At 42.0% G+C, this 25,697-nt stretch overlaps 2 protein-coding genes, 1 long non-coding RNA gene and 1 pseudogene across 5 annotated transcripts; 3 read left to right on the top strand and 1 right to left on the bottom strand.

Annotated features, from left to right (window-relative positions):
- Positions 1-211: 211 nt before the first annotated feature.
- On the top strand, positions 212-6,211 carry LOC129852773 (adenosine receptor A2b-like). Its single transcript, XM_055918432.1, has 2 exons — positions 212-961; positions 4,202-6,211. Exons 1-2 carry the CDS (start codon positions 627-629, stop codon positions 5,229-5,231), a joined length of 1,365 nt encoding a protein of 454 aa, XP_055774407.1. The 5' UTR covers positions 212-626; the 3' UTR covers positions 5,232-6,211.
- A 1,823-nt stretch (positions 6,212-8,034) lies between these two features.
- Positions 8,035-12,025, top strand: LOC129853398 (uncharacterized protein C22orf15-like). Of its 3 annotated transcripts, none has more exons than XM_055919396.1 (5): positions 8,035-8,184; positions 8,451-8,537; positions 9,976-10,098; positions 10,327-10,401; positions 10,707-12,025. In XM_055919396.1, exons 1-5 carry the CDS (start codon positions 8,160-8,162, stop codon positions 10,838-10,840), a joined length of 444 nt encoding a protein of 147 aa, XP_055775371.1. In that variant the 5' UTR covers positions 8,035-8,159; the 3' UTR covers positions 10,841-12,025. The 3 variants fall into 3 exon arrangements, with proteins under 3 accessions (XP_055775371.1, XP_055775372.1, XP_055775373.1); XM_055919397.1 differs by having other exon boundaries at positions 10,330-10,401; XM_055919398.1 differs by lacking the exon at positions 8,451-8,537.
- Positions 11,528-25,163, top strand: LOC129852837 (beta-ureidopropionase-like; annotated as a pseudogene).
- LOC129853399 (uncharacterized) lies at positions 14,064-17,064 on the bottom strand. Its single transcript, XR_008759121.1, has 2 exons — positions 15,346-17,064; positions 14,064-15,243 (listed from the first exon to the last, which is right to left on the bottom strand). It is a non-coding gene; the product is annotated as an uncharacterized LOC129853399 (long non-coding RNA).
- Positions 25,164-25,697: the final 534 nt, after the last annotated feature.

A 25,697-nucleotide genomic window follows, 5' to 3' on the forward strand; every position in this document is an offset into this window, starting at 1 on the left:
CCGGCAGTTGTATGGGGAATGCAGTACATTGTCTATGTAAAGTAAACAGTACAATTGTTATTTGACTTGCTACATCGGACATTCCAGAGTATCATGGCAGACAATACATTGTAATTTATTGTTTGACTTCAAATGTGGTTAATATTTGATGGAAAGTCCTCTTATTCACTGGTATTTTGTGTAGTCATTTCTGCATTCAGCATTTCCACTTTATTTACTCTTTCTTCCCTTTATCAGCAGCAGTATGACGCTCATGTGATCACTTCCTGGCTCAGTCTGAGCCCCATCTGAGTTTCACAGGGCTGAATCTTCAAACAGTGGCGGGGAAGGACTTGAGAGGAGAGGGCCAGACAGGACAGCAGATACCATAACAGAAAGGAGACTGTCATGCCTTATATGTTAAGTGAGGAGAATGCCTTAGCCTTTGGACTGCTTCTCTGACCACCGACTGTGTGGGACTTCTAAGAGGCTTTAAGGTGAAGTGGTCTCTGTGTGGAGAGCTCAGCCATAGTCCCAGGCAGTGAGATACACCCTACAGAGTAAGCGCACTGCTGCCAGGCTGCAGCTATGGACCTTGAGGAGAGTGGTCCTCCCTCCTCCTCAGTGACCTCGCTGCTCTTCTCACGATGCTGAACGATTCTGCGTCTGTCATCTACATTGTGCTGGAGCTGCTGATAGCTGTACTGTCTGTGTTGGGCAACGTGCTGGTCTGCTGGGCCGTCTGTCTCAACAGCAACCTGCAGAGCATCACCAACTTCTTTGTGGTGTCCCTGGCGGTGGCAGACATTGCTGTGGGGGTGCTGGGTATCCCCTTCGCCATCGTCATCAGCACGGGCTTCTGCTCCAACTTCTATGGCTGCCTCTTCATTGCTTGCTTTGTGCTGGTGCTCACCCAGAGCTCCATCTTCAGCCTGCTGGCCATTGCCATAGACCGCTACATCGCTATCAAGATACCCCTCAGGTTAGTTCCAAATTGTATGAACATAACAGAGAGTGTGCTAACCATTTTAAACATATTGCTGCTGTCGCGCTGCTTTCCACTCCCATATACGGAGAAAGAGGTTAGATCAGGGGTGAGCAAACAACTTTTGGGGGGAAATTATTATTTTAGGTTAAAAAAAAATAGAAAGTACCGGTATGCAGAAATGATAATGAACCCTTTATATTTTAAATAACTGCCCTTTTTCTGGCCCGCAAATTGATGCTGACTAACAAATTGGCCCACAAAAAATTGGAGCGGCCAAATTTCAAAATCCCTATGTGGCCCTCAAGTCAAAAAGTTTCCCACCCCTGGATTAGGCTTTTCAAAGATATTAATCTACCCTTTGATTGATTTGCATACCCAGGTTGCAGGTACATTGTGTAGTTCATGCTTTATGCCAGTAGCACATCGCTACATTTTTCTTCATCTTAAAATCTGTGTGAGATATTTTCAGAATAGAGCAGCAGAGGACCGTGCTATTTTTAAATGCCCTTCAGGTTTTTGGACCAAATGGCTAGATGAGCTTTTGATTTCCTCAGTGGAACCAGCTATAGTCTCCCAGGAGGCCATCTCACCCAAGACCAGTTAACTGTAATCTCCTCTTACTAATAGTTTATACAGACCATGATCCCCATTCAGAACTATAAGCATGTAAACAAAAAAAAATGCTGTTCAGACCAGTCATTTATTTTCCTAGATAAACAAATATAAATTACATTATTCCCTAAAATGTATTAATCAGTAATTACTTATACACTTTCTGGATAGTGTGTGTAGATTGATGCTCTCACACTCTTTTCAACCTCACTCCTACTGGCATATTTGATAGTGTGCATTACCTAAAAACAACATGCCATTCACTCCCTTTTTATTGCATCCAAGATTGCTGTTCTGTTGTTTCCCTGGGATGTGTTAAGGGCATTTGTGCAGGTCTGTGTTGCTGTACGGGGGGGTTGCTGTTTTCTCACAGCTAACCTTTGAACCTCAACGTCTAGAGAATGTGACAGAAACAGGCCCAAAAGCTCAGCTGCTCTCCCACACTGACCAACAGACACTTAAAATAGACTTCCCTTCTAAATACTGACGTTTTATTTTTAACTCTCTTTTTACAACTTAGACGAGAGGTTTTCCCATAAAAAGATAGTGTGTCTAACCACATTTACATCCAAACATTTCATGCAGATGAATTACCTGGCGCATGAAACAAGTCACAACCGGGCAATGATATATATGCCGACAGACAATTTTGTTAGTTCGACATTGTTGGATCTTTTTGTGTCAGTAAAATTAATTACGCAAGAAAAGCAGTGGAAATGCCTTTATGCACAAATATTGATATAATAACCATCATGTCGAGGTAAACTTAGAGTCACGCAATGATACACCATATATACAAAAGTATGTGGACAGCCCTTCAAATTAGTGGATTCGGCTATTTCAGCCACACCTGTTGCTGACGGGTGTATAAAATTGAGCACACAGCCATGCAATCGCCATAGACAAACATTAGCAGTAGAATGGCCTTACTGAAGAGCTCAGTGACTGTCAACGTGGCACCGTCATAGGATGCCACCTTTCCAACAAGTCAGCATCAAATTTCTTCCCTACTAGAGCTGCCCTGATCAACTGCAAGTGCTGTTATTGTGAAGTGGAAACGTCTAGGAGCAACAATGGCTCAGCTGGAAATGATAGGCTACATAAGCTTACAGACTGGGACCGCCGAGTGCAGAAGCACATATTGCGTAAAATTCGCCTGTCTTCGGTTGAAACACTCACTACCGAGTTCCAACTGCCTCTGGAAGCAAGGTCAGCACAATAACTGTTCGTTGTGAGCTTCATGAAATGGGTTTTCATGGCCGACTTGCCAAAAATAACCATGCGCAATGCCAAGAGTCGCCTGGAGTGGTGTAACGTTCTCCACCATTGGACTCCAGAGTGATAAATCACGCTTAACCATCTGGCAGTCCGACGGACGAATCTGGGTTTGGCGGATGACAGGAGAACGCTACTAGCCCGAATGCATAGTGTGAACTGTAAAGTTTGGTGGAGGGGAAATAATTGTCTCGGGCTGTTTTTCATGGTTCGGGCTAGGCCCCTTAGTTCCAGTGATGGGACATCTTAACGCTACAGCATACAATTACATAATAGACAATTCTGTGCTTCCAACTTTGTGGCAACAGTTTGGGGAAGACCCTTTCCTGTTTCAGCATGACAAAGCCCCCGTGCACAAAGCGAGGTCCACACAGAAATGTTTTGTCGAGATCGGTGCGGAAGAACTTGACTGGCCTGCACTGAGGCCTGACCTCAACCACATCGAACACCTTTGGGAGGAATTGGAACGCCGACTGAGAGCCAGGCCTAATCGCCCAACATCAGTGCCCGACCTCACTAATGCTGTTGTGGCTGATTGGAAGCAAGTCCCCGCAGAAATGTTCCAACATCTAGTGGAAAGCCTTCCCAGAAGAGGGGATGCTGTTATAGCAGCAAAGGAGGACCAACTCCATATTAATGCCCATGATTTTGGCATGAGATATTAGATGAGCAGGTGTCCACATATTTTTCTTCATGTAGTATGTTGTGTTGTCCTCCCACTACAACTCGGGAAAGCATGCAGTTTATTAGGCTACAGATGAAAGAAATGATGATGAACTTCGCAGTGTGGTGAATGTTAAAGGTGATGAGCTTGATGCTCCTTTCCAATAAATATCAAGGGTCTTATTCTGGTGACATGATAATCGATGCTTGGCTGCCATTTGACAAATACAAATAATATTGCTCTTATCCATAATAATCTCATAATGTAGGTAGCCTACCTGCTGTATCTGTGAGCTGTTGGCTAGAGTGCATGTGTCAAGACTGGAGTGTGCACATTTGCTAAATAACACAACAGTTTTTGTGACAAAACCATCAGTAGATTTGAAAATGTCATCACGCACAGCCTTTTATCTGCAAAAAGTCTGTTTTGATGGAAACATCTCTGGTGGGGAAATGCGCATATTGTTCAATAAAGATTTTAGAATATTCACATAAAAATTGGTCGCAAATTGGATGGAAACCTAGTTAATGAAATGCCTACTATTATAGTGTTTATTATTTAACTCACTATCCCTTGACCTCTGCGGGAGTCTAACCCTCCAGAGAGACAACTTATCCTCCTCCAGCCAAGAGAGCCCATAATGTGTGTCTTACTGACGGTCCATATCTTTATTATTCCCACAGGTACAATAGCCTGGTGACAGGCCAGCGTGCCAAGGGGATAATTGCTGTCTGTTGGGTGCTGTCCATCATCATCGGCCTGACCCCGATGCTGGGCTGGAATAAGTCCACTGAGCGCCCCAACAGCACCTGTCCTCCAGGCCTGATGGAGTGCCTGTTTGAGGATGTGGTGGTCATGGACTATATGGTCTACTTTAACTTCTTTGCCTGTGTGCTGATGCCTCTGCTGCTCATGCTGGTCATCTACCTGCGGATCTTCATGGCAGCTCGGCATCAGCTGAAGCTCATAGAACTGAAGGCTGTCTACGGGGGGAAGTCCCACTCTACCCTGCAAAAGGAGGTCCAGGCGGCTAAGTCGCTGGCCATCATCGTGGGCCTGTTTGCCATCTGTTGGCTGCCGCTGCACATCATCAACTGCTTCACCCTGTTCTGCCCTCAGTGTGCCCGCCCGCCCCTCTGGATCATATACGTTGCCATCATCCTCTCTCACGGCAACTCAGTGGTCAACCCCTTCATCTACGCATACCGCATCCAGGAGTTCCGCCACACCTTCAAGAGGATCATCCGCCGCCATGTCCTGTTCCGCCGGGAGCTGTTTGACATTGGTGGGAGCAGCCGCACCTCCACCCACAACAGTATCAGCGGCTCAGTAAGGGTTAAGGCCAATGGCATCCGCTTCGACCTCTTTACCGAGAACAGCAGCAGCAGCAGTAGCTGTGAGAGCTCCCACCCCTGTCATAGCCATATCAAACCTGCAGGGGGCGTTCTGAAGCCAGCGCCCATTCACAACCACCCTCTTACCGTGATTAGCTCCCACAACCACAGGGAAAGCCCCCCTGTGCCACAGCCTCTCAGACAGACACATACACACCCTTTATGTCATCCCCTGCAGTATGGGGACCAGCAGCAGCAGTCTCACAAAGGTCCGGAGGTGGAAGAGGTAAAGGACAGGCAGGATCTCTCCCCTGTCCAGGTCAAAACACTATTCTATAAACATAAAACCTGCTTCACTGAGCTCACTGAGGTCTCCTAATGGACACAGAATGGGCATTAGACAGCTACAAAGGATCCTTATCACCTGGCCTTTGGTGTGAAATTACTACGGATGTGTAAATTTTTTGGAGTCAGCTCAGAGTAGATTACTGGGCAGTCAGGCTCACAATCTGAGGATCAGAGTTTGGTTGTATCCCATGTTATCCAGATGGTCTGATTCCACGTTCTATCGCCAGGGATTGTAACCGTTGGTCCTGAATGAGTACGAAACGAGGACCTACACAACGGCAGGCATGCAAAGCCTACTGTACATTCACCATGCTGAAGAGAACAACTTATTTTGGGTGCATGAACAATTCTATTTAAATTTGCAAACAAAAATAATTTGAGTTATTTATGGAAGAAACGTTGTGACTTGAATGGTTAAATGTGATTCTGTTTACGATGTTTATTCTCTTGGTCTGTGACGTGTGTCTGGCGCTTAAATCTGAATCCTCAAAATTGACTTTTGTTCTATGATAACTGGTGAGGTTTTAATAAATCACCTTTATGATGAATCTTGTGTGTTTGGGGATGGCAGGGATGTTCCAGGTTCGTGATAAGGGGACAGTACTACTGCATTGATTTAGAATGTTTGTGCACCATACAGATGGACATGATAAGAGCAATCTCTTAGATGTTCAGGTTTATGATCTTGCAAATGTATGAATGCTCAAAAAATGATCTGTGTGTTTTTAAATCTTAATGGTTTTAAACTATTTTGAGGAATATCTAAACTACTGTGCACTTTCTCAACTTATCTAACTGTCAGTAACACAAACCAAAACTGTTGAGCTGATCGTTGAGATTACACAGACAATTAAATGCCCAAAATAATTAATCAATGACACATACAGCTTACATTTTTCACTGAATATACTCTCAAGTGTTACATAGCTATGGCATTCTCTGCATTTTCACATTTTCAGATGCAATACAGGATGCAATACCTCCTGTTTGAAAATAAATATTTGTATGTAATTGTCATCTCTAAGTGTATCTATTTGCGTTTCCATGTTGCACTGTTTACGCATTACAATTACTGTACAGCTTTCCCAACTATTGATCAATAAGCTTTCCCAACTATTGAGCAATAAGCTTTCCCAACTATTGATCAATAAGTGCAGAGAAAGCTCTAGGGCTCACCATGGCTTTGCTCCAAGCAGGGAGAAGTTTTGGACAAAGGGAAGTGAAGCTCCGGAGGCAGGCTTGCTGGTGAGTCTGGGGAGGGGGTAGACTAGAGCAGACATGCCCTCTATGGGGATTTATGTCCCCTATCACAAGCTGTGAGATCCTCAAATTTCTCCAGCTTTCCCAGCTTTTATCCAAGTTCCCTGATGATTACAGGTTACAGGGTTACAGGGCATTCTCCTTTTGATATTCTCTCAGGGGCTTCCTGAAATGACATTTGAATGTTTTTTAAAAGATGCTCCCAGCCTAGTTCACTAGTGTTTTCTGCACAACAACATATAGTCTCTTCCCCCCATTTCTGACATTACTTAATCAGACTTCAACAACGCACCCTTTTAGCTGTGGCCATTCTGACCAATACATCTCTCACTCACCACTTACCTGTTTTACAGTGTCATCCTCACCCACATTTATTTTTATTCCAGTGTTACTGTACTAACCTCTACTGTTGATATAAGAAAACGTATGAACATGTATGTACTCACTACTGTAAATCACTCTGGATGAGACCGTCAGCTAAATTACTCAAATCTAATGTAAAATGATAAATGACTGTCCTAAGTGACCTGGGGGGGTTATGTTACCTTCCTGTCATGACTCAGTGATGACCATTGGTCCTGATACTGTACATGGTTTACTGTACATTTGGCCATGAGTAATGGTGCTCAATGAACAAGACTAATCTAATTCTGTCACTGAGTGGTTCTAGTGCCTCATTCACTGTACAATCTATCAAGTGTTCGATGGTCTGGTATTCTTGGCTCATCTGATTGATAGTGTGATTTGAGCAGTACCAATGCAATTCTCTTCATGGTCATAGAGGGGGAAATACTAGTTTATTCATTGTTCAGTGTTGATGGTTTAACTCTCACCAGCCCTGCTTAATGTAGCATATACAAGTCAGCAGGCCATGCCATGAATGGACTTAGGTCCTCAGATGATCTACTGTACTGGTCATTGTTATGGTGGTAAGTAGAGAATGTGTGAAGTGTATTCAATACAACTTGTGTGGTATTTGTGAAGTAAGAGGAAAAGCTGATTCCTGCCCCTAACATCTTTAAGCATAAAGACAGATTATTGCTCTCTTAGATTTGTTGTGATGAGGCTTGTGGTAACAACTGGCTTGCCATTGTAATTCGCTAGATATTAGTGTAGCATTGTCTCTATAGGTCATACACAGTCTTGTTTTCAATTCCAGTTAGTGGTCGGCTGACAATAAGTCATCCCCCACAGTATAGCTGTCAGACCACAGTTTTCAACAAGTAGCAGTAAAAGCTCTGTCTGTGTATTGACTCCATGGATACAAACAAAAACAGTCCCTTCACATAAAAGTCTTCCTGTCTTCTCATCTTTTGAAAGGAGAAGAGAGAAGAGTGGGTGTCAGAGGGGTTATCGACCATGGGGGAATGTGATGTCCCTGCAACAGTTAAAAACTGTTTACATGTCTGGTTAAAATTCCAAACAGAACATTTACCCTGTCAACTGTTGGTTTGCTCAGAGCAACTGCAGAAGCCATTCACAATGGCCTCTCCCTCAGTGCCAAAGCTTTGTCACTAAGTGTGATTGTAGTCAACAACATTGATTTAACACCCCCTATTGTGGCACTGTGTGCTTAGCCCAAACTCATTACTTCTTTTGGCTCTATGGAAGAGGCAAGTGCTTCAGCTGCTTGTAGCGACATTACAGGAGGGGGCTATAGAGGTCTGGTCTGAAGCATTTTGTATAGAGAGAAGGTGAAATGTTTGTCACAGTGCTGTTTGGAGGTAAGTAAAAGATGGCGCTATATCATCATCATGATTTGATTGGGCATAATTCCATCATCTCTGTGGAGGTCAACAGCTGACCTATAATGAAATGTATGACATACGGTAATGGAGAGCTTTGTTGATATTAACAGATCATATGAGAATAAAACCTTTTAGAAAATCATTGGTGGGGATTTAATGTGACAATCAGGTTACTTTAATGAAGTATGGGGTTATAGATAGAGGATATGTACAAAAATACTTCTCTTTTATTACTTTGAAAGAGGCCCAAACAGAACTGTTTAACCTGAACTGCAGGATGATAAACTTCATCCACAGTTTGAAGGAGAGGTGTGATCTGGATCCTCAAGGTACTGTCCTGTACTTCTCCCATAGAGAAGAATCATTTACAGTTGAACTTCTGATGTGTTTCATCAAATATCACATTCCTAATGCAACCTGATAGTGTGGTTACAGTATGAAAGAGTGATACAAACAGTACTGGATATACATTAAACAGTACATTGCAGTGTGAGGTTTAATGTAAACTCAGCAAAAAAATAAACGGCCCTTTTTCAGGAACCTGTCTTTCAAACATAATTCGTAAAATTCCAAATAACTTCACAGATCTTCATTGTAATGGGTTTAAACACTGTTTCCCATGCTTGTTCAATGAACCATAAACAATTAATGAGCATGCACCTGTGGAACGGTCATTAAGACAGTAACAGCTTACAGACGGTAGGCAATTCAGGTCACAGTTATGAAAACTTAGGACAATAAAGAGGCCTTTCTACTGACTCTGAAAAACACCAAAAGAAAGATGCCCAGGTTCCCTGCTCATCTGCGTGAACGTGCCTTAGGCATGCTGCTTGGAGGCATGAGGACTGCAGATGTGGCCAGGGCAATAAATTGCAATGTCCGTACTGTGAGACACCTAAAACAGCGCTACAGGGAGACAGAACGGACAACTAATCGTCCTCGCAGTGGCAGACCACGTGTAACAACACCTGCACAGGATCCGTACATCCGGACATCACACCTGTGGGACAGGTACAGGATGGCAACAACTGCCCGAGTTACACCAGGAAGGCACAATCCCTCCATCGGTGCTCAGACTGTCCGCAATAGGCTGAGAGAGGCTGGACTGAGGGCTTGTAGGCCTGTTGTAAGGCAGGTCCTCACCAGACATCACCGGCAACAACGTTGCCTATGGGTACAAACCCACCATCGCTGGACTAGACAGGACTGGCAAAAAGTGCTCTTCACTGACGAGTCGCGGTTTTGTCTCACCAGGGGTGATGATCGGATTCATGTTTATCGTCGAAGGAATGAGCGTTACACCGAGGCCTGTACTCTGGAGCGGGATCGATTTGGAGGTGGAGGGTCTGTCATGGTCTGGGGCGGTGTGTCACAGCATCCTCGGACTGAGCTCGTTGTCATTGCAGGCAATCTGGTGCAGTCCATGAGGAGGAGATGCACTGCAGTACTTAATGCAGCTGGTACTGACTGTTACACCAGATACTGACTGCTACTTTTGATTTTGCCCCCCGCCATTTGTTCAGAGACACGTTATTCAATTTCTGTTAGTCACATGTCTGTGGGACTTGTTATGTTCATACAAATATTTACCATATGTTAAGTTTGCTGAAAATAAGCTCAGTTGACAGTGAGAGGACGTTTCTTTTTCTGCTGAGTTTATATGGTAACTCTGCCAGATTGTTTCCTGACTGAGTAAATGTCATAAGTGAATATGTAATAGACCGAGAGAGCCCAGTGTAAAGGTCACATTGAAGATGTACTCTGCAGACTGTGTGGACCTGATGGACAGGACAGGGGAGCTGGTGAACCTGAGTGACAAGGAGGAGAGCATGGAGCAGGCCAGCAGTCTGATGAAGAAGAGGCACAGCTACGTTCTCATACGCATCTGCAGTGAGTCTCTCAAAATATGATGAAGGCACTAGGCTTCACATGTCCATATTAAAAATCCCATGGGATCAAAGATTGGTTTCTCACATTGCTTGCCCAACACTATTAATATGCCTACTAATATGTTATAGATAGGTTGTTAACATGGCTGCAATAAACGTTATTATTACTAAAGATATTTTACAGTAATGAAACTGATTAACTTTAATTCACTTCATATTTTTCCCCCAGAAGGTGACAGGACTGAAGGGCAGAAGTATGTGCCACTCTTAAATGACCTGGACAAGAGCCATCCTGAGTTAGTAGGTAATGCCAAAAACACGTTCATCCACAGCACAGGTAAATGTGCACCACTGAAACCACTGCATGAGTCTATTCAGTTGGAGCTGCGCATGATCTGAAGTGGTTCTTTGCGGCTTCCTAAAGGTACAGACTGGAGTTGTACCTGTAATATGACTCTCTTGCCTAGTTACTGTACATGTGCACCGCACTTGCCTTGAGCAAACCCACATCAAGTCTGATTTAAGACTTTATGAAAAGGGGTGGCTAATATGTATGTTTGTACGTACTGTCTGCACCCTTGTTACTTTTGTACAATTTTTCTACCTCAGAGGTCCTAAAGAAGCTGTCCAACCCCTGTAAGGAGCGGGACAGAAAGGGTGGTCCGTCAAGGAAAGGCTCTGTTAACCAGACCTGGAGCAAGGCCACCGCTGGAAACAAGAAGAGCCATTCTGGAAAACTTTGACTATGATGAGAGGAGAGGAGGAAAGGTGAAAATTATGGTGATGGACATGCATGAATAAAATGATGTGATCCACATACTAATACAGTAAATGTGTTGTTGCTGTGGTTCTCTTCACTCCGATTTTTTTAACAAAGGTACATTTAGGTTGATAAATTAACATTCCAACATATCCCAACTGGTAATGTAAGAATGTTACATGTCTGCTGTGCATACTAGAGGCTGGTATAGGCCCAGAAACGTTTTGTACTCATATAGTACTATTTGTGAGAATTAGGCTATATGGACCACTTATTAAATGCATAAATCTACTTATCCATGTACTCACAACAATGAATGAAGTTAAAATAAAATACAACAATTGTTGAACAACTAGTAAAGGTAGCATATATATTTGTAGATACAGTGCCTAGTCTTATACCACATAGTTTTCTATACAATACAAGCTATGTCTATACTGTACCTGACCTGTCATAGACTTCCTAACTGTAGTCAGTGTAAAGCATGACTCATGATGATAAATGACAGAGAAACGTGATAGAATCGGACAGGTTGCATAACCGCAGCAAAAGTAAATATATGACTGTTTATTTTGCCCAATAGACGACGGGGTGGGCTTACTGGGCTATCGGGTTCACTAACAGAAGCACAAGGCTTGGACAGTGGAACTTGTACAGAACGAGCCTCACAATGTCGGGGTCTGAGTTTGAATCTTTGGAGAAGACACTGGAGACACATATTCCAGATGAGGAATTGAAAGAAGTGAAACGAATCTTGTTTGGAAAAGAAACCAAGTGAGTTGTTGTTGAATTCTGCGCTCGGCCCTATCAGGCTGCAGAAGTCTCCTTGTCTGTATGCTGAGCCTGGTCTCATAGACTAGACGTAACATAGTAAAAGTAAATCCAGGGCATGCAAATTAGTATGATATGTAAAGTTTGGTACGGTTACATGAGACAGAAGGTTACTTAAGGCAAAAACGAAAGGAGAGTGGTTGGTCGGGGTGGATGGGTGAGCGCAGTGCATAATTTGAGACAGATCCTGGCAGAACAGGATCCTGCACCTCTCCGTTTTGCACTGTTTCATTCCGCAAACCCATTTGTCAAGATCTGGTATCTCTATTGCCATAAAAAATAATTGTCACTGTTTGCAATGTAAAAATTATAATAAAAGCAATCAGAGTTCATTCAAGTTGCCTCCTCCGTAATTATCCTGCCCCTTAAAAACGTAATGTGCAAAAGTGCCTGATATTCTGCGAATTGACTTGAGTCGGGCCGGCCCGGGTTCTTTGTTTGCGAAACATGTAGCCTATAGACCAACTTGTGGCCTTTGCTGTGGTGAGAGAGTGTAACGATCGTCGTAATCCTCCTCCTCGGACGAGGAGGAGAGGCGAGAAGGATCAGACCAATATGCAGAGTGGTTAGTGTCCATGATTATTTAATGAAAACAGACTGAACACTTAACATACAAAAACAACAAACGTGACAAACCGCAAACAGTCCCGTGTGGTGCTAACACAGACACGCGATACAACCACCCACAGCAACCACGTGAATCACAGGCTGCCTAAGTATGATTCTCAATCAGGGACAACGATTGACAGCTGTCTCTGATTGAGAATCATACCCGGCCGAACACAAACATCCCAACATAGAACAAACACATCGACAACCCACCATGTCTTCCGTGTATGTAGTTGGGCCACACGGGACTGTTTGTCGGTTAGATTATCTTTTGTTATTTTGTTTCGTGTAGTGTTCAGTTTAATTGTTAATAAAACATGGACACTTTCCACTCTGCGTTTTGGTCCGATCCCTACACCTCCTCTTCAGACGAAGAGGAGGATTTCAGCCGTAACACATATGCTATGTTGTCCTTACACAGTCCTAGGAACTGTTAATTACAAAATAAATGTAGATTAAGATGTCAATTACAAAATAAATGTAGATTAAGCTTGAACCCCGGGCATGGCTGCTTGAAGCTATATTGTTTTAAATAGTTTTGAATTATGGTGTCCAATAGGTGACTAAATTAGTAACAGTTGCTGTGTGATTGAAAACTGGATACAAATGTAATTAATTTAAAAACAATTCATTAAAGTCTGCAAAGATAAATAATACTGCATATTTTCACAGGAGGGGACATTGAACATTAGCTCACACCAGACGCCACATCTGTACAAAATGTGGAAAACAACACAGTGAAAGAAATTACAGGATAACGTGTGCCCCAAACAATCACAGCACAATTGCTCCACTGTCTGTATGTCCCCTGTATACCTACTGTGCAAGTTAAGGTGATAGAAGACGGACTAAATTACAATACATACAAGTTAAAGGTGAAACCGTCCCTTTGTAGTAGACAAAAATAAGATGTCATTGTATTCTACTCAACTCATGACTTTTTTTTTACAGTACATATTTCAATTTCATACATTGTCGATATATCCCTTTCCCACCCCCTCCCTATTGCCCCTGCCTCACACAAATTCTTATATGTATATATTTTCATTTAGAGGGTATTTTTTACATATTCTTTAAACATATCCCTTTTCCATTTTGAATATATAATAAAGTAAAATAAACCTTTACCGTGCCTCTTGTACTCATATATTTTGCACTTAAAACAATTAATTAATATTTTGAAGTTTTGAAGAGGGGACCATAGAAATGTCAGGAGTCTGTATAACTGTCCCTTTGTAGAAGACAATTGTAAGCAATGCTTATATTCACACCCCACATTTGAGTGAACTACAAATTACTAATAAATGTCAAACTTAAAACACATTTCAGCAATGTACAAATGTCTGTTCCTTTGGAATAAATAATTGTTAGCATTGGTTAGACCCACATTGAAAAAAGAACCGATGTCAGGCTGGTGACTCACCTCAGACCAGTTTGTCATGGGAGCTCCTGCCTGTAGTCATAGGCTATAGACAATATAGCTCTGAGGGTCCTCCAAACACACAAGCCTCTACACTGTCTTGGTAGAGGGGAACAAGTTGAACTGTGAACTATACTGAACAAAAATCTAAACACAACATACAACAATTTCAAAGATTTTACTGAGTTACAGTTCATATCAGGAAATCAGTCAATTAAATAAATTCATCAGGCCCTAATCTATAGATTTCACGACTTGACAGGGGTGCAGCCATGGGTGGGGTGGGCCCAACCACCCATCCACCCACCCACCCACCCACTGGTGAGCCAGGCACAACCAATCATAATGAGTTTTTACCCCACAAAGGGCTTTTATTACCGACAGAAATACTCCTCAGCTTCTTGATATGCCACACCAGTCAGGTGGCTGGATTATTTTGGCAAAGAAGAAATGCTCACTAAAATGGATGTAAACACATTTGTGCACAAATTTTGAGAGAAATATGTTTTTATATGTATGGAACATTTCTGGGATTTTTTATTTCAGCTCATGAAACATGGGACCAACACTTTACATGCTGCGTTTATATTTTTTGTTCAGTGTATATACAAAAGGATTGTTTCACGACCACCCTACGAGTGTCTCAGTTTCCTTCAGCACCTCGCCCCTCAACGTATCTCACTTCCGCCAGCCACTGTTCTACAATCTTCCCCTCAGCAGAACTTAAAACATAGTTATTTTCAGTTCACAATTAACATTTCAAAGTTAGAGGCCATAGACATAACAGGAGTGTCTGTATAACTGTCCCTTTGTAGTAGATCATTTTAAGCATTGCATATGCATGCCACACATTTGAGTGAAATGCTGATTAGTTACAAAATGTTACACAGCATGGGTTAGACTCAGCATGGGTTAGACAAGCAAACACTGGACCGCCGTTAGTCTGGTGTCTCAAGCAAGTCTGTGATGAATTGTGCCCTCACCCAGGCTGGGGGCATGTCAGCTTAAATGCCCACATACAAAGGGGCATCCAGAACAGAGGACATGCAAAGAAGGGGATCGGGGAGATGGTACACAGCGTCCGGCCAATCCACTGCTGGCTGCCAGCTCACACTGGACCGACGTTAGTCTGGTGTCTTTCAAGCAAGTCAGTGATGAATTATGAACTCCCCATGCTGCTCCTGGTAAACAGCGTCCGGCCAATCCACCGCTGCTGATGCTTGTTGAGAGTTGCACGCAAGCGCTGAGGGAGCGAGTGTTATACTACTAATAGTTGACCCAATATTAGCAACTATTCAATTACCATTTCTAAGCTTCTCATTTATTATAGAAAAACTCATCCCAGAACTTTCTGAGGCAGGCCTTGGAGGCAAGAAGGACATCACCCTCTTCTGGTTTTTGCCCATAGGGGCAAGGACAGTGATGAACTGTGAGCTCCGTAGGCAGCTATTGGTAAATAGCGTCCGGTCAATCCACTGCTGCTGCTTCCTGTTGAGAGTTGCCTGCCAGCTCTCCGGAATCACCAGCTGTATATAAGGGAGAGACAGAGTTAAACTACTAATAGTTATCCAAACATTAGCAAATATTAAATTACTATTTCTAAGCTAATTTATTATAGAAAAAATCACCGCAGCACTTCCTGAGGCATGCCATCGAGGCAGGAAGGACATCACCCTCTTCTGCTGGTCTTCGCCCTACCAAGGCACAGACAGAAGAATGGGGTGGATACAAGAGGACCTGAGGTAGAGTTCATACATAATACATACAGAGAATATATAAGTGACAGCTACAGTACTAAGCATTCTCAGCACCATGAGAGCAAATCTATAGCCAAGCAGCAGCATGGATGGTAAGTGACAGCTACTAGATTTAGTTATGTAGCTATAGGACAAAGAATCCATTGGCCTATATGACAGATACAGGAAGAGTGTCATCATGGAGCGGGGCGGCAGGGGGGCGGCAGGGTAGCCTAGTGGCTAGAGCGTTGGACTAGTAACCGAAAGGTTGCAAGTTCAAATCCCCGAGCTGACAAGGTACAAATCTGTCGTTCTGCCCCTGAACAGGCAGTTAACCCACTGTTCCTAGGCCGTCATTGAAAATAAGAATTTGTTCTTAACTGACTTGCCTAGTTAAATAAAGGTAAAATAAAATAAAAAATGGAAGGGTTTTCATATGTGCAAAGCACACATTGCATTTATGGAAAGCATGCGTGTAAAGTTGTGTAAAATTTAACGCATGTCAGATCTAAGAATTTGTTCTTAAGACTTGCCTAGTTAAAAAAAGGTTACTTTTTTTTATGTAATAAAAAAATCTACATGGACAATAGTAAGATTAACACAATGCATATCTTCCATTTTGGTAAAGTATTCATGCTTGCAGAATGTCAAGGGAATTAAATAGCCTACCTAACATTGCAGACCCATATGCATGTGTAGATTGAAATGCAAGGGAAATATCACGATTTTTACACCATTAAACTAGCTAACAAAATACATGTATTAGCTAATAAATGACTGATACTACTACATAAAACTGTGCCATACACTGGAACCGAAAATAAACTACTGTAGCATGCTACTTTCTCACAACTTAACAGGCGTCTTATTCCATACAAAAAACACAAATTTAAGCGCAAGTATGCATTAAAATAGCTACGATTATAAAAATATGATTTACCGATGCCGGTAAATGCTACGTGCATCATAGGTAGATGACACCAGATATGTATTTTATTTATTTGTATTTAACCTTAATTTAACCAGGCAAGTAAGTTAAGAACAAATTCTTATTTACAATGAGATTGCACTGTATAATAATGTTTACAATTCGCTTTCCATTTTTACAAATTCACAAATGTAGCAAAAACATTACAATCGTTTTCATGCCATCTTATTAAACGATGTAACTCTCTCCGTGTGATGTAAACAATGATCCAACGCGGGGAAAGCGTCATGGCCGCCGTTTGTTTTTGAAAATTCGAGTTGGGGCCGGGGCTAAAGTCAAAGTACGAACATGATTGCACCACACGACAAACGGGTGATGGTGGTTGGATACCGTTAGTTGAGAATGTCTCGCATTCCCATTGGTGGCTTTAGTGGCTTTTCACTTAGTTGAGACTGGCTAGACATCGAATTTGCTGACAGTGTTGTCAGTCATTTCACGTAGAAGCAACAATTTAGACAGAGAAGAATGCGCTCCAAAAGACTCAAAAAGCGCATGCGCAAAGACCCCAAACCAAATATTTTTTCAGTAATCTAAAATTATGTAGAAATGCATGAAATGCGGTTATAAAAGGCCCACATTTTCCCGGACCCTAGGCTACAAACGTGTTCCCTCATTTGTGCAACTTCTGCAAGCACCGTTACTCTACTGCTCTATGCCAGTATGCAAAAGGATATATCTATATTTTTTTATGTGTTCAGGCCCAGGTTTCTCGGGCTCACTTTTTGTTCCAGCACCTCCCAATTTACCATTAAGCACTAGGTGGGAGTATAATGTGAACGTCTAACAACCCAATGGTTGTGTGTTTGAATCCAATCATGGAACATTTTTGCTCATTTGCAACTACTTACAGTACTACTTTTTAGTTACTTTGCAACTACTTAGCATGTTAGCTAACCCTAACATGTAATATGTACAGCAACAACAAATTGGAATTTGTAACATATCATACATTTTGCAAATTCGTAACATATCATACATTTTGCAAATTTGTAACATATTGTACATTTTGAAAATTCATGACATATTGTACGACTTGCAATTCGTAACATATCATACAAATTGTAATCACAAAATCAAATCAAAGTTTATTTGTCACATGCGCCAAATACAACAGGTGTAGTAGACCTTACAGTGAAATGCTTACTTACAAGCCCTTAACCAACAGTGCAGTTTTTAAGTAAAAAATAGTGTCATGGCTCCTCCTCTGCAGTGCAGGGGCGGTTCCTCCTGCAGGCAGAGGAGGGTCGTTAGTGATTGGAGTCACCTGGGCTCAGGGTATTTATAAACTGTTTCACTAATTACCTCTCTCTCTCTCTGCTCCTCCAGGTATGGTCATGTTTTGTTTGTTCCTTTGTAGTTTTGCATAGTTTTCACTCAGTCATGTTCACACACAATTATTCACGCATCCATGCACTTTACATACACCTTACATTATGATACTTCCACACCTCATTCCTTTTTCTTAGTTTAAAGTTAATAGTTTTGTTTATAATAAAGAACACTTTTAATTGGCCTATACCTGTTCGTGTCCCCTCATTTTTATCACAGGCTATGAGCCGGCTTGTGACATTAGGTATTAGGTAAACAATAAATAAGTAAAGAAAACAAATAACAGTAGCGAGGCTATATACAGGTGGTACCGGTACAGAGTCAATGTGCGTTTTCAAATCAAAATCAGATCAAATTTATTAGTCACATACACATGGTTAGCAGATGTTAATGCGAGTGTAGCGAAATGCTTGTGCTTCTAGTTCCGACAATGCAGTAATAACTGTTAGTCAGGCTATTTGAGGAAATATGTACATGTAGGATTAGTTAAAGTGAAATGATAAACAGAGTAGCAGCAGCGTAAAAGAGGGGTTGGGGGGCAGACACAATGAATAGTCAGGGTAGCCATTTGATTAGATGTTCAGGAAGCTTATGGCTTGGGGGTAAAAGCTGTTAAGAAGCCTTTTGGTCCTAGTCTTGGTGCTCCAGTATTGCTTGCCATGCGATAGCAGAGAGAACAGTCTATGGCTGGGGTGGCTGGAGTCTTTGACAATTTTTAGGGCCTTCCTCTGACACCGCCTTGTATAGAGGTCACGGATTGCAGGCAGCTTAGCCCGTGATGTACTGGGCCAAACGCACTGCCCTCTGTAGTGCCTTGCGGTCGGAGGCTGAGCAGTTGCCGTACCAGGCAGTGATGCAACCAGTCAGGATGCTCTCGATGTTGCAGCTCTAGAACCGTTTGAGAATCTGAGGACCCATGCCAAATCTTTTTCGTTTCTTGAGGGGGAATAGGCTTTGTTGTGCCCTCTTCATGACTGTCTTTGTGTGCTTGGACCATGTTATTTTGTTGGTGATGTGGACACCAAGGAATTTGAAGATCTCAACCTGCTCCACTGCAGCCCCGTCGATGAGAATGGGGGCGTGCTTGGTCCTCCTTTTCCTGTAGTCCACAATCATCTCCTTAGTCTTGATTACGTTGAGGGATAGGTTGTTATTCTGGCACAACCCGGCCAGGTCTCTTACTTCCTCCCTATAGGTTGTCTCGTCAGTGATCAGGCCTACCACTGTGTCTGCAAACTTAATGACGTGTTGGAGTCGTGCCTGGCCATGCAGTCGTGGGTGAACAGAGACTACAAGAGGGGACTGAGCACGCACCCTTGAGGGGCTTCAGTGTTGAGGATCAGTGTGGCAGATGTGTTGTTACCTACCCCTTACCACCTGGAGGCGGCCTGTCAAAGTCCAGGATCCAGTTGCAGAGGGAGGTGTTTAGTCCCAGGGTCCTTAGCTTAGTGATGAGCTAAGCTAAGGATCCTGGGACTAAATATATACCATACGAAACATAACATATCATACTAAATGGAGTGTTTCAGATACATGTACAGAATAATATGAAATGCTATAAGACCAGGTTGCTATGTGACCATAGAAAATACAGTAGATTGCATTTCATAACTATGTGGACAATATGTACTCACCCATGAGGTTTAGCCACATATTGACACTGCTGTTATAAAGTGAAAAATATATGAAAATGTTAATGTCTCAATTTTTCCTTTTCAATCATTCCTTTGGAGTTTGATGTTCAGCAGAGTGAGTAAATTATTTACAATCAAGTGGACTTCGATCAAACGGTGTCCTTTCAACCAACCCCTGTCATAGTGCCTGTAAATGGGGGCAGTATTGAACCCTGGTTTTAATGTCTATGATTGAACCTTTCATGGGGGCAATTTTCAGTCTTTAGTATATATGGACATTAAGCAATCCACACACTATCTGCCTGGCAGGCTGGTGCCACCTGGCAGCAATGGCCAAATAAAGGGATGGTTCAATCAAAATCGTGTAGTATTTTGTTACTCAATTAATACAATCACACAAAGATGGACTTGTTTGTAGGGTTTACCAGCATTTCATATAGGTGTTGCTGAGGGTCTGTGAAACCAGATGAGAGTCACTTCTGTCTGGATAATTAGGTTTAGCTGACCTTTAAAGCACATTTGACAATCTCTTGCAGGAAGTTTGATCTCCCAGCATGTGCAGTGGAGGCTGCATTGGAGAGGGACTTTGAGCTTCAGGGGTACTTGCTTGATGCGTCTCCAGAGCAGCTCAGGCCCCCGAGAAACGTCCTCATTCAGAACCGCATCGTTCTGCCCACTGATGCCCCTGTCCTGGTTCAGATTAGAGTGTAATGACTACTTGGGTTCAATCTCTTAACCAACCAAAGCCTGCTGCAATATTGTTTGCATCTATGGCACTCTCTCTTTCTTCTCGTTATATGTGCATGTAAAGTTACAACAAATCCATTTAAATTCAATCACTTTTTCACAGCATCCCTTTTGATTTACTTAAAAGGTTTTATGTTTACCCATGGAAAAAGTGGTCAGAAAATGTTTTTTTTAACCTGAATGCTAAATACCATGAGACATCCATGTCTTCATCGCTGGAAAATATAAACGGTTGAGTTCGATATCATTTTAAAGCTTACAGTTTTGTCACACTATTTTATTATTTATTGAAAAAAATGCTTTTAAATAAAAATGTAAATTTTAAACCTTTAATGTAAATTATCTAAAAACACGTTAACTCAGATTTGGTTCATATTCACATATGTTGTAGCTTAGATCCTATTTCACATCATCTGAGGCTTTTGTGTTGTGCCCGCCATCAGTTGAGACACAACATGCTCTTGAATACAGGGTGGGTGTCATTTCAACCATAGAAATATAATTCATAGAACAGACCCTATCCCTTCAGACCACTGCAATTTAGCTGGTACACCATTAAAATTGAATAGAACCACTCTGTATTCAAGAGCATGTTGTGTCTCAACTGATGGCGGGCACAACACATAAACCTCAGATGATGTAAAATAGGGTCTAAGCTAAAACATGACCTATTTTTTATTTGCATATAACATTTTTGACAACCCTGTTTGTAAACTTTTAAATTATATTAATCTCAACCATTTATCTTTTCCAGTGATGATGTGGATGTTTCATGGTATACTGGGGTATGCAAAATGGGTCAACTTTGAGCACCTTTTTCTCTTGAAAGATTTGGCATTCAGGTCCAAATAGTCACTTTCTGAGCCCTTCTACAATTGGAAAATATGTATGGAACGTTTTGTTCAAATCAAAATGGGTGCTGTCAAAAAGTTATTGAATTTAAATGGATTTACCCAATTGCAATTTGAAGTCCTTGCTATGAGCAGTGTTGAGAAGATGCATGGGGTTTGGTGACTGATCTCTGTGTTCATCAATGAAGTCCACCATTCCATTCACTCCATTCCAGCCATTATTATGAGCCGTCCTGCCCACAGCAGCCTCCACTGGTGTTCAGCCCTCTACCCGGATAATAGCACTCCACAAAAGGATTGGTGAGATGGTCAATGTGGCGGCCATGTGTGGGGTCAACATTGTCTGCTTTCAGGAGGCCTGGAGTGAGTGAGATTACAGATCTGTTTTACTGGGGTAGCCTATTGGAGCTTTCCATACATTTTCTTTGTGCAATCTATTACAGAGAATAAGGATACAAATTGAGCTTGTTCACTTTACTGTACTATAACTGGATCAGCCAGGGTGATAGGATTTGGGTATACGGCAGAGGGTTAATGTGTCCTTAATTGGTTATAGGGACATCAGCAACACACCAAACACAGTCTGTTATCCTATTTGTTTGGTGTCCTAAACAACATTATGTGTTGAACATGTGATGAAAGAGAAGTGCATTCCTATGGCCTCTTGCCCCTTTAGAGTGTCCTAGTATAGTAGAAACACACCAATCTCACCCCCAAGTGCTCCATCAGGGAGGTGACCCCATCCCCACAACTATGTGCAACAGTAATAAGCATACACAGAGGTTTTCATCCAAATGCTTCACATTGTGTGAAGACAGATCACATGATACATTTTTGGAGCATAGTATGCATATTTTCTGTCCTCTGAGAGATATACTTATATGAACAGTTATGTTTAAGTGCTCTATAGTGTGTACCTCAATTTTACGGCTCTGAGTTTTTAGAGGCGTTCCTGCTTTGTTCCCCATCACAGGTATTCCCTTTGCCTTCCGTACCCGGGAGAAAGAAATGTGGACGGAGTCTGCATAAGGTGGATACACCACCCGCTTCTGCCAAGAGGTTCGAGGTCAAGGGTCATCCACGGTACAGGAATGAACCACATCCAATGCAATACTGCTAATGACTCATACTTTGAGAACAGTCATAGTAGTAGCCATTTAATAGTATGGGTAGTAGTAAGTATGCATAATTTAACTGTAGTTTTACAAATTCCCTGCAGTCAAATGACCTAGTGGCCTCATGGGTGGAATGAATTGTGGCGAAAATCCTGTGTTTCTATATCAAACAGTGTTGTTATATTTCAGTCTTCTGTGATGTATATAAAGTGTAATATTGAGTTGCAAACTAAAAATGTTATACATTCAACTCTATATCTAACATGGTCCAGGTGTCTTCTTTTTGTAAGCCCATAACCATGTGTGTAAGGTGTATACTTTTGTTTCAAAGTAGATTTATTTGACTACCAAGAAACACTCTGTGACCCTGATTTAGCCCACTGCAGTAAAAGGTTAACAGATATGAAGCTGTAGTCAAATAATGCCATTGTATAGATTAGAGATTGGTATTGCTCCTTAGTGTATTATTTATCATGTGAAATAATGTTCCATTATGTTTAGCTACAAGGCACATTCTACAACATAATGTAGGCCCAGCTGTTGAGAAACAAAGAGTGATTGTACTCTGGCGTAGTTTGCATGCTGCCATCTAATTCATGCATAGTGAATAATACATGTTTGTGGTGGGAGTTCATGCTCAGCTTGGGGTCTAGAACATAAAAACAGCTCCAGTCTGATATGAGCATTCCAGCACGTAGCTGTGCGCTGTCGCACACATACGTCTCTGTGTTTGCATGTGTGTGTGTGTGCATGTGTGTTTGTGCTGATGGAGATGGGCAATTCCAGCCTTTTGTCTTTGTATGATGACTAATGTCTTAAACTCTACTCTTGTTTTGTCTTCAGCTGGAAAAGAAATACAACATCGTAGTGATATCGCCCATTTTGTAGCGAGAAAAGGTACACAACGTACTTTGGAACAGCAGTAGAGGTCTCCAACTCAGGCAGCATCCTGGGTAAAACCAGGAAGAATCATATTCCCCGGGTGGGAGTCTTCAACGTGGTCTAGAAGGCCAGCATCCCGGAGTCACCTCTTCACTGTTGATGTTGAGACTGGTGTTATGTGGGTACTATTTAATGAATCTGCCAGTTGAGGACTTGTGAGACGTCTGTTTCTCAAACTAGACACTCTAATGTACTTGTCCTCTTGCTCAGTTGTGCACCGGGGCCTCCCACTCCTCTTTCTATTCTGGTTAGAGCACTGTTCTGTGAAGGGAGTAGTACACAGCGTTGTACGAGATCTTCAGTTTCTTGCCAATTTCTCCCATGGAATAGCCTTCATCTCTCAGAACAAGAATAGACATGAGTTTCAGAAGAAATTTCTTTGCTTCTGGCCATTTTGAGCCTGTAATCAAACCGACAAATGCTGATGCTCCAGATACTCAACTAGTCTAAAGAAGGACAGTTTTATTGCTTCTTTAATCAGCACTACAGTTTTCAGCTGCTAACATAATTGCAAACGGGTTTTCTAATGATCAATTAGCCTTTTAAAACGATAAACTTGGATTAGCTAACACAACGTGCCATTGGAACACAGGAGTGATGGTTGCTGATAATGGGCATCTGTACGCCTATGTAGATATTCCATTAAAAATCAGCCTTTTCCAGCTACAATAGTCATTTACAACATTAACAATGTCTACACTGTATTTCTGATCAATTTTATGTTATTTTAATGGACAAAAAATGTGCTTTTCTTTCAGAAACAAGGACATTTCTAAGTGACCCCAAACTTTTGAACCGTAGTGTATGTGTACATCAAGTCCAGAGCAGATCATTGTGTACATATTAATTGAATAGTGTCCCATTTGTTCATCAAACAATAATTCCTCATGTTTCTGGCATTCCAATCTGTAAACCAACAGGAAGCTGAATTTAGAGCCTGTAGCTCGCCCCTCACAAAAATAAATGAGTGTTAATTGTAGCGGGTGCACTTTGAATGCATGGAAAAGGCCTATTAAGAACCCCACTCTGCTATATATGTTCTACACTAGCTGCAGCCCTGCAATGTATGGCCTGAACACAACAAAGGTTCCCTGCTTACGACCCCATCTCTTTTATCTACCTGTGTGCTTGTCTCATTAGATGCATGTCCATACTCAGAGTGAGGAACAGACATTTGTAATTAGGGCTGTCAGGAGGACTGTTCCAACCGTCTTTGTACTTTGTACTCTAAAGTTGCTTGTGTCTGTCACGCGCGCACACACACACACACACACACACACACACACACACACGCACACGCACACGCACACGCACACACAAGTTGCTTGTGTCTGTCACGCGCACACACACACACACACATACACACACACACACACACACACACACACACACACACACACACACACACACACACACACACACACACACACACACACACACACACACACACACACACACACACACACACACACACTATACTCTTCCAGCTCCCATCCCACAATGGTGTGTCTACAGTAGGAAGACATACTCATTACTTGCTGAACACAACGGGCTGTTGTTTCATTTTTCAAGAAGTTAATAATCATGTCATGTCATCCACTAAACCTATTATTACAGGTCAACGGATTTTGCATGTTCATGCAGATGACAAGGCATGCATGACATGTGCATTGCTCATGTTCATTGTCCTACACTGACACCTACAGTATCAACCATTTCCTTAGGAATACGTTAGATTTGTAGAGCTTATGAGAATTTATTTGAACCTTCTTCTTTTGTCTTTTTCATCTATATTTCCTTACATGTAACCCTGTTTAGCTGACCTCTAACATTTTTTTATGGCAAATATACTATACTGGATGCAGATATGCACAGACTTTTGCTTGGACTTTTTTCCCCCTCCCTAACTCAGTCCACAAATTACATGAAGGGTGACACTGGCCACAGAGTGTTTGAGACCCAGTTTGGAAAGATTGCTATGAACATCTACTATGGGCACCACCACCCTCTCAACTGGTTCATGTACAGTATGAATGGATTGAGATTTGATCAGATTTTTTCTTTATTAGGATCCCCATTAGCCGATGCCGATGGCGACAGCTAGTTTTACTGTGGTCTGAAACACACTGAAAAATACATTACAGACAAAATACTTTACAATTGACATACATTTAAAAACATTAACATGTAGTGTAATTTGTGCATCTATCAGTTACACATACATGTCAGTACATACACACAACAAGTAGGTCACATGGGGAGAGGCGTTGTGCCGTAAGGTGTTGCTTTATTTTGTTTTTTTAAACCAGGTTCACTTGTGCTATATAAGATGGAAGGGAGTTCCATGCACTCATGGCTCTGTATAATACTGTACGTTACCTTGAATTTGTTCTGGACCTGGGGACTGTGAAAGACCCCAGGTGTCATGTCTGGTGGTGTAAGTATGTGTGTCAGTGCTGTGTGTAAGTTGACTATGCAAACAATTTGGAATTTCCAACACATTAATGTTTCTTATAAAAGCAAGAAGTGACGCAATTAGTCTTTCCTCAAATCTCAGCCAAGAGAGACTGGCATAATATTAGCCGTCTGATTACAATGAAGAACAAGACGTTCCGCTCTGTTCTGGGCCAGTTGCAGC

The sequence above is a fragment of the Salvelinus fontinalis genome, chromosome 4 (assembly GCF_029448725.1).
Source record: "Salvelinus fontinalis isolate EN_2023a chromosome 4, ASM2944872v1, whole genome shotgun sequence".
NCBI classification, from domain to species: domain Eukaryota; kingdom Metazoa; phylum Chordata; class Actinopteri; order Salmoniformes; family Salmonidae; genus Salvelinus; species Salvelinus fontinalis.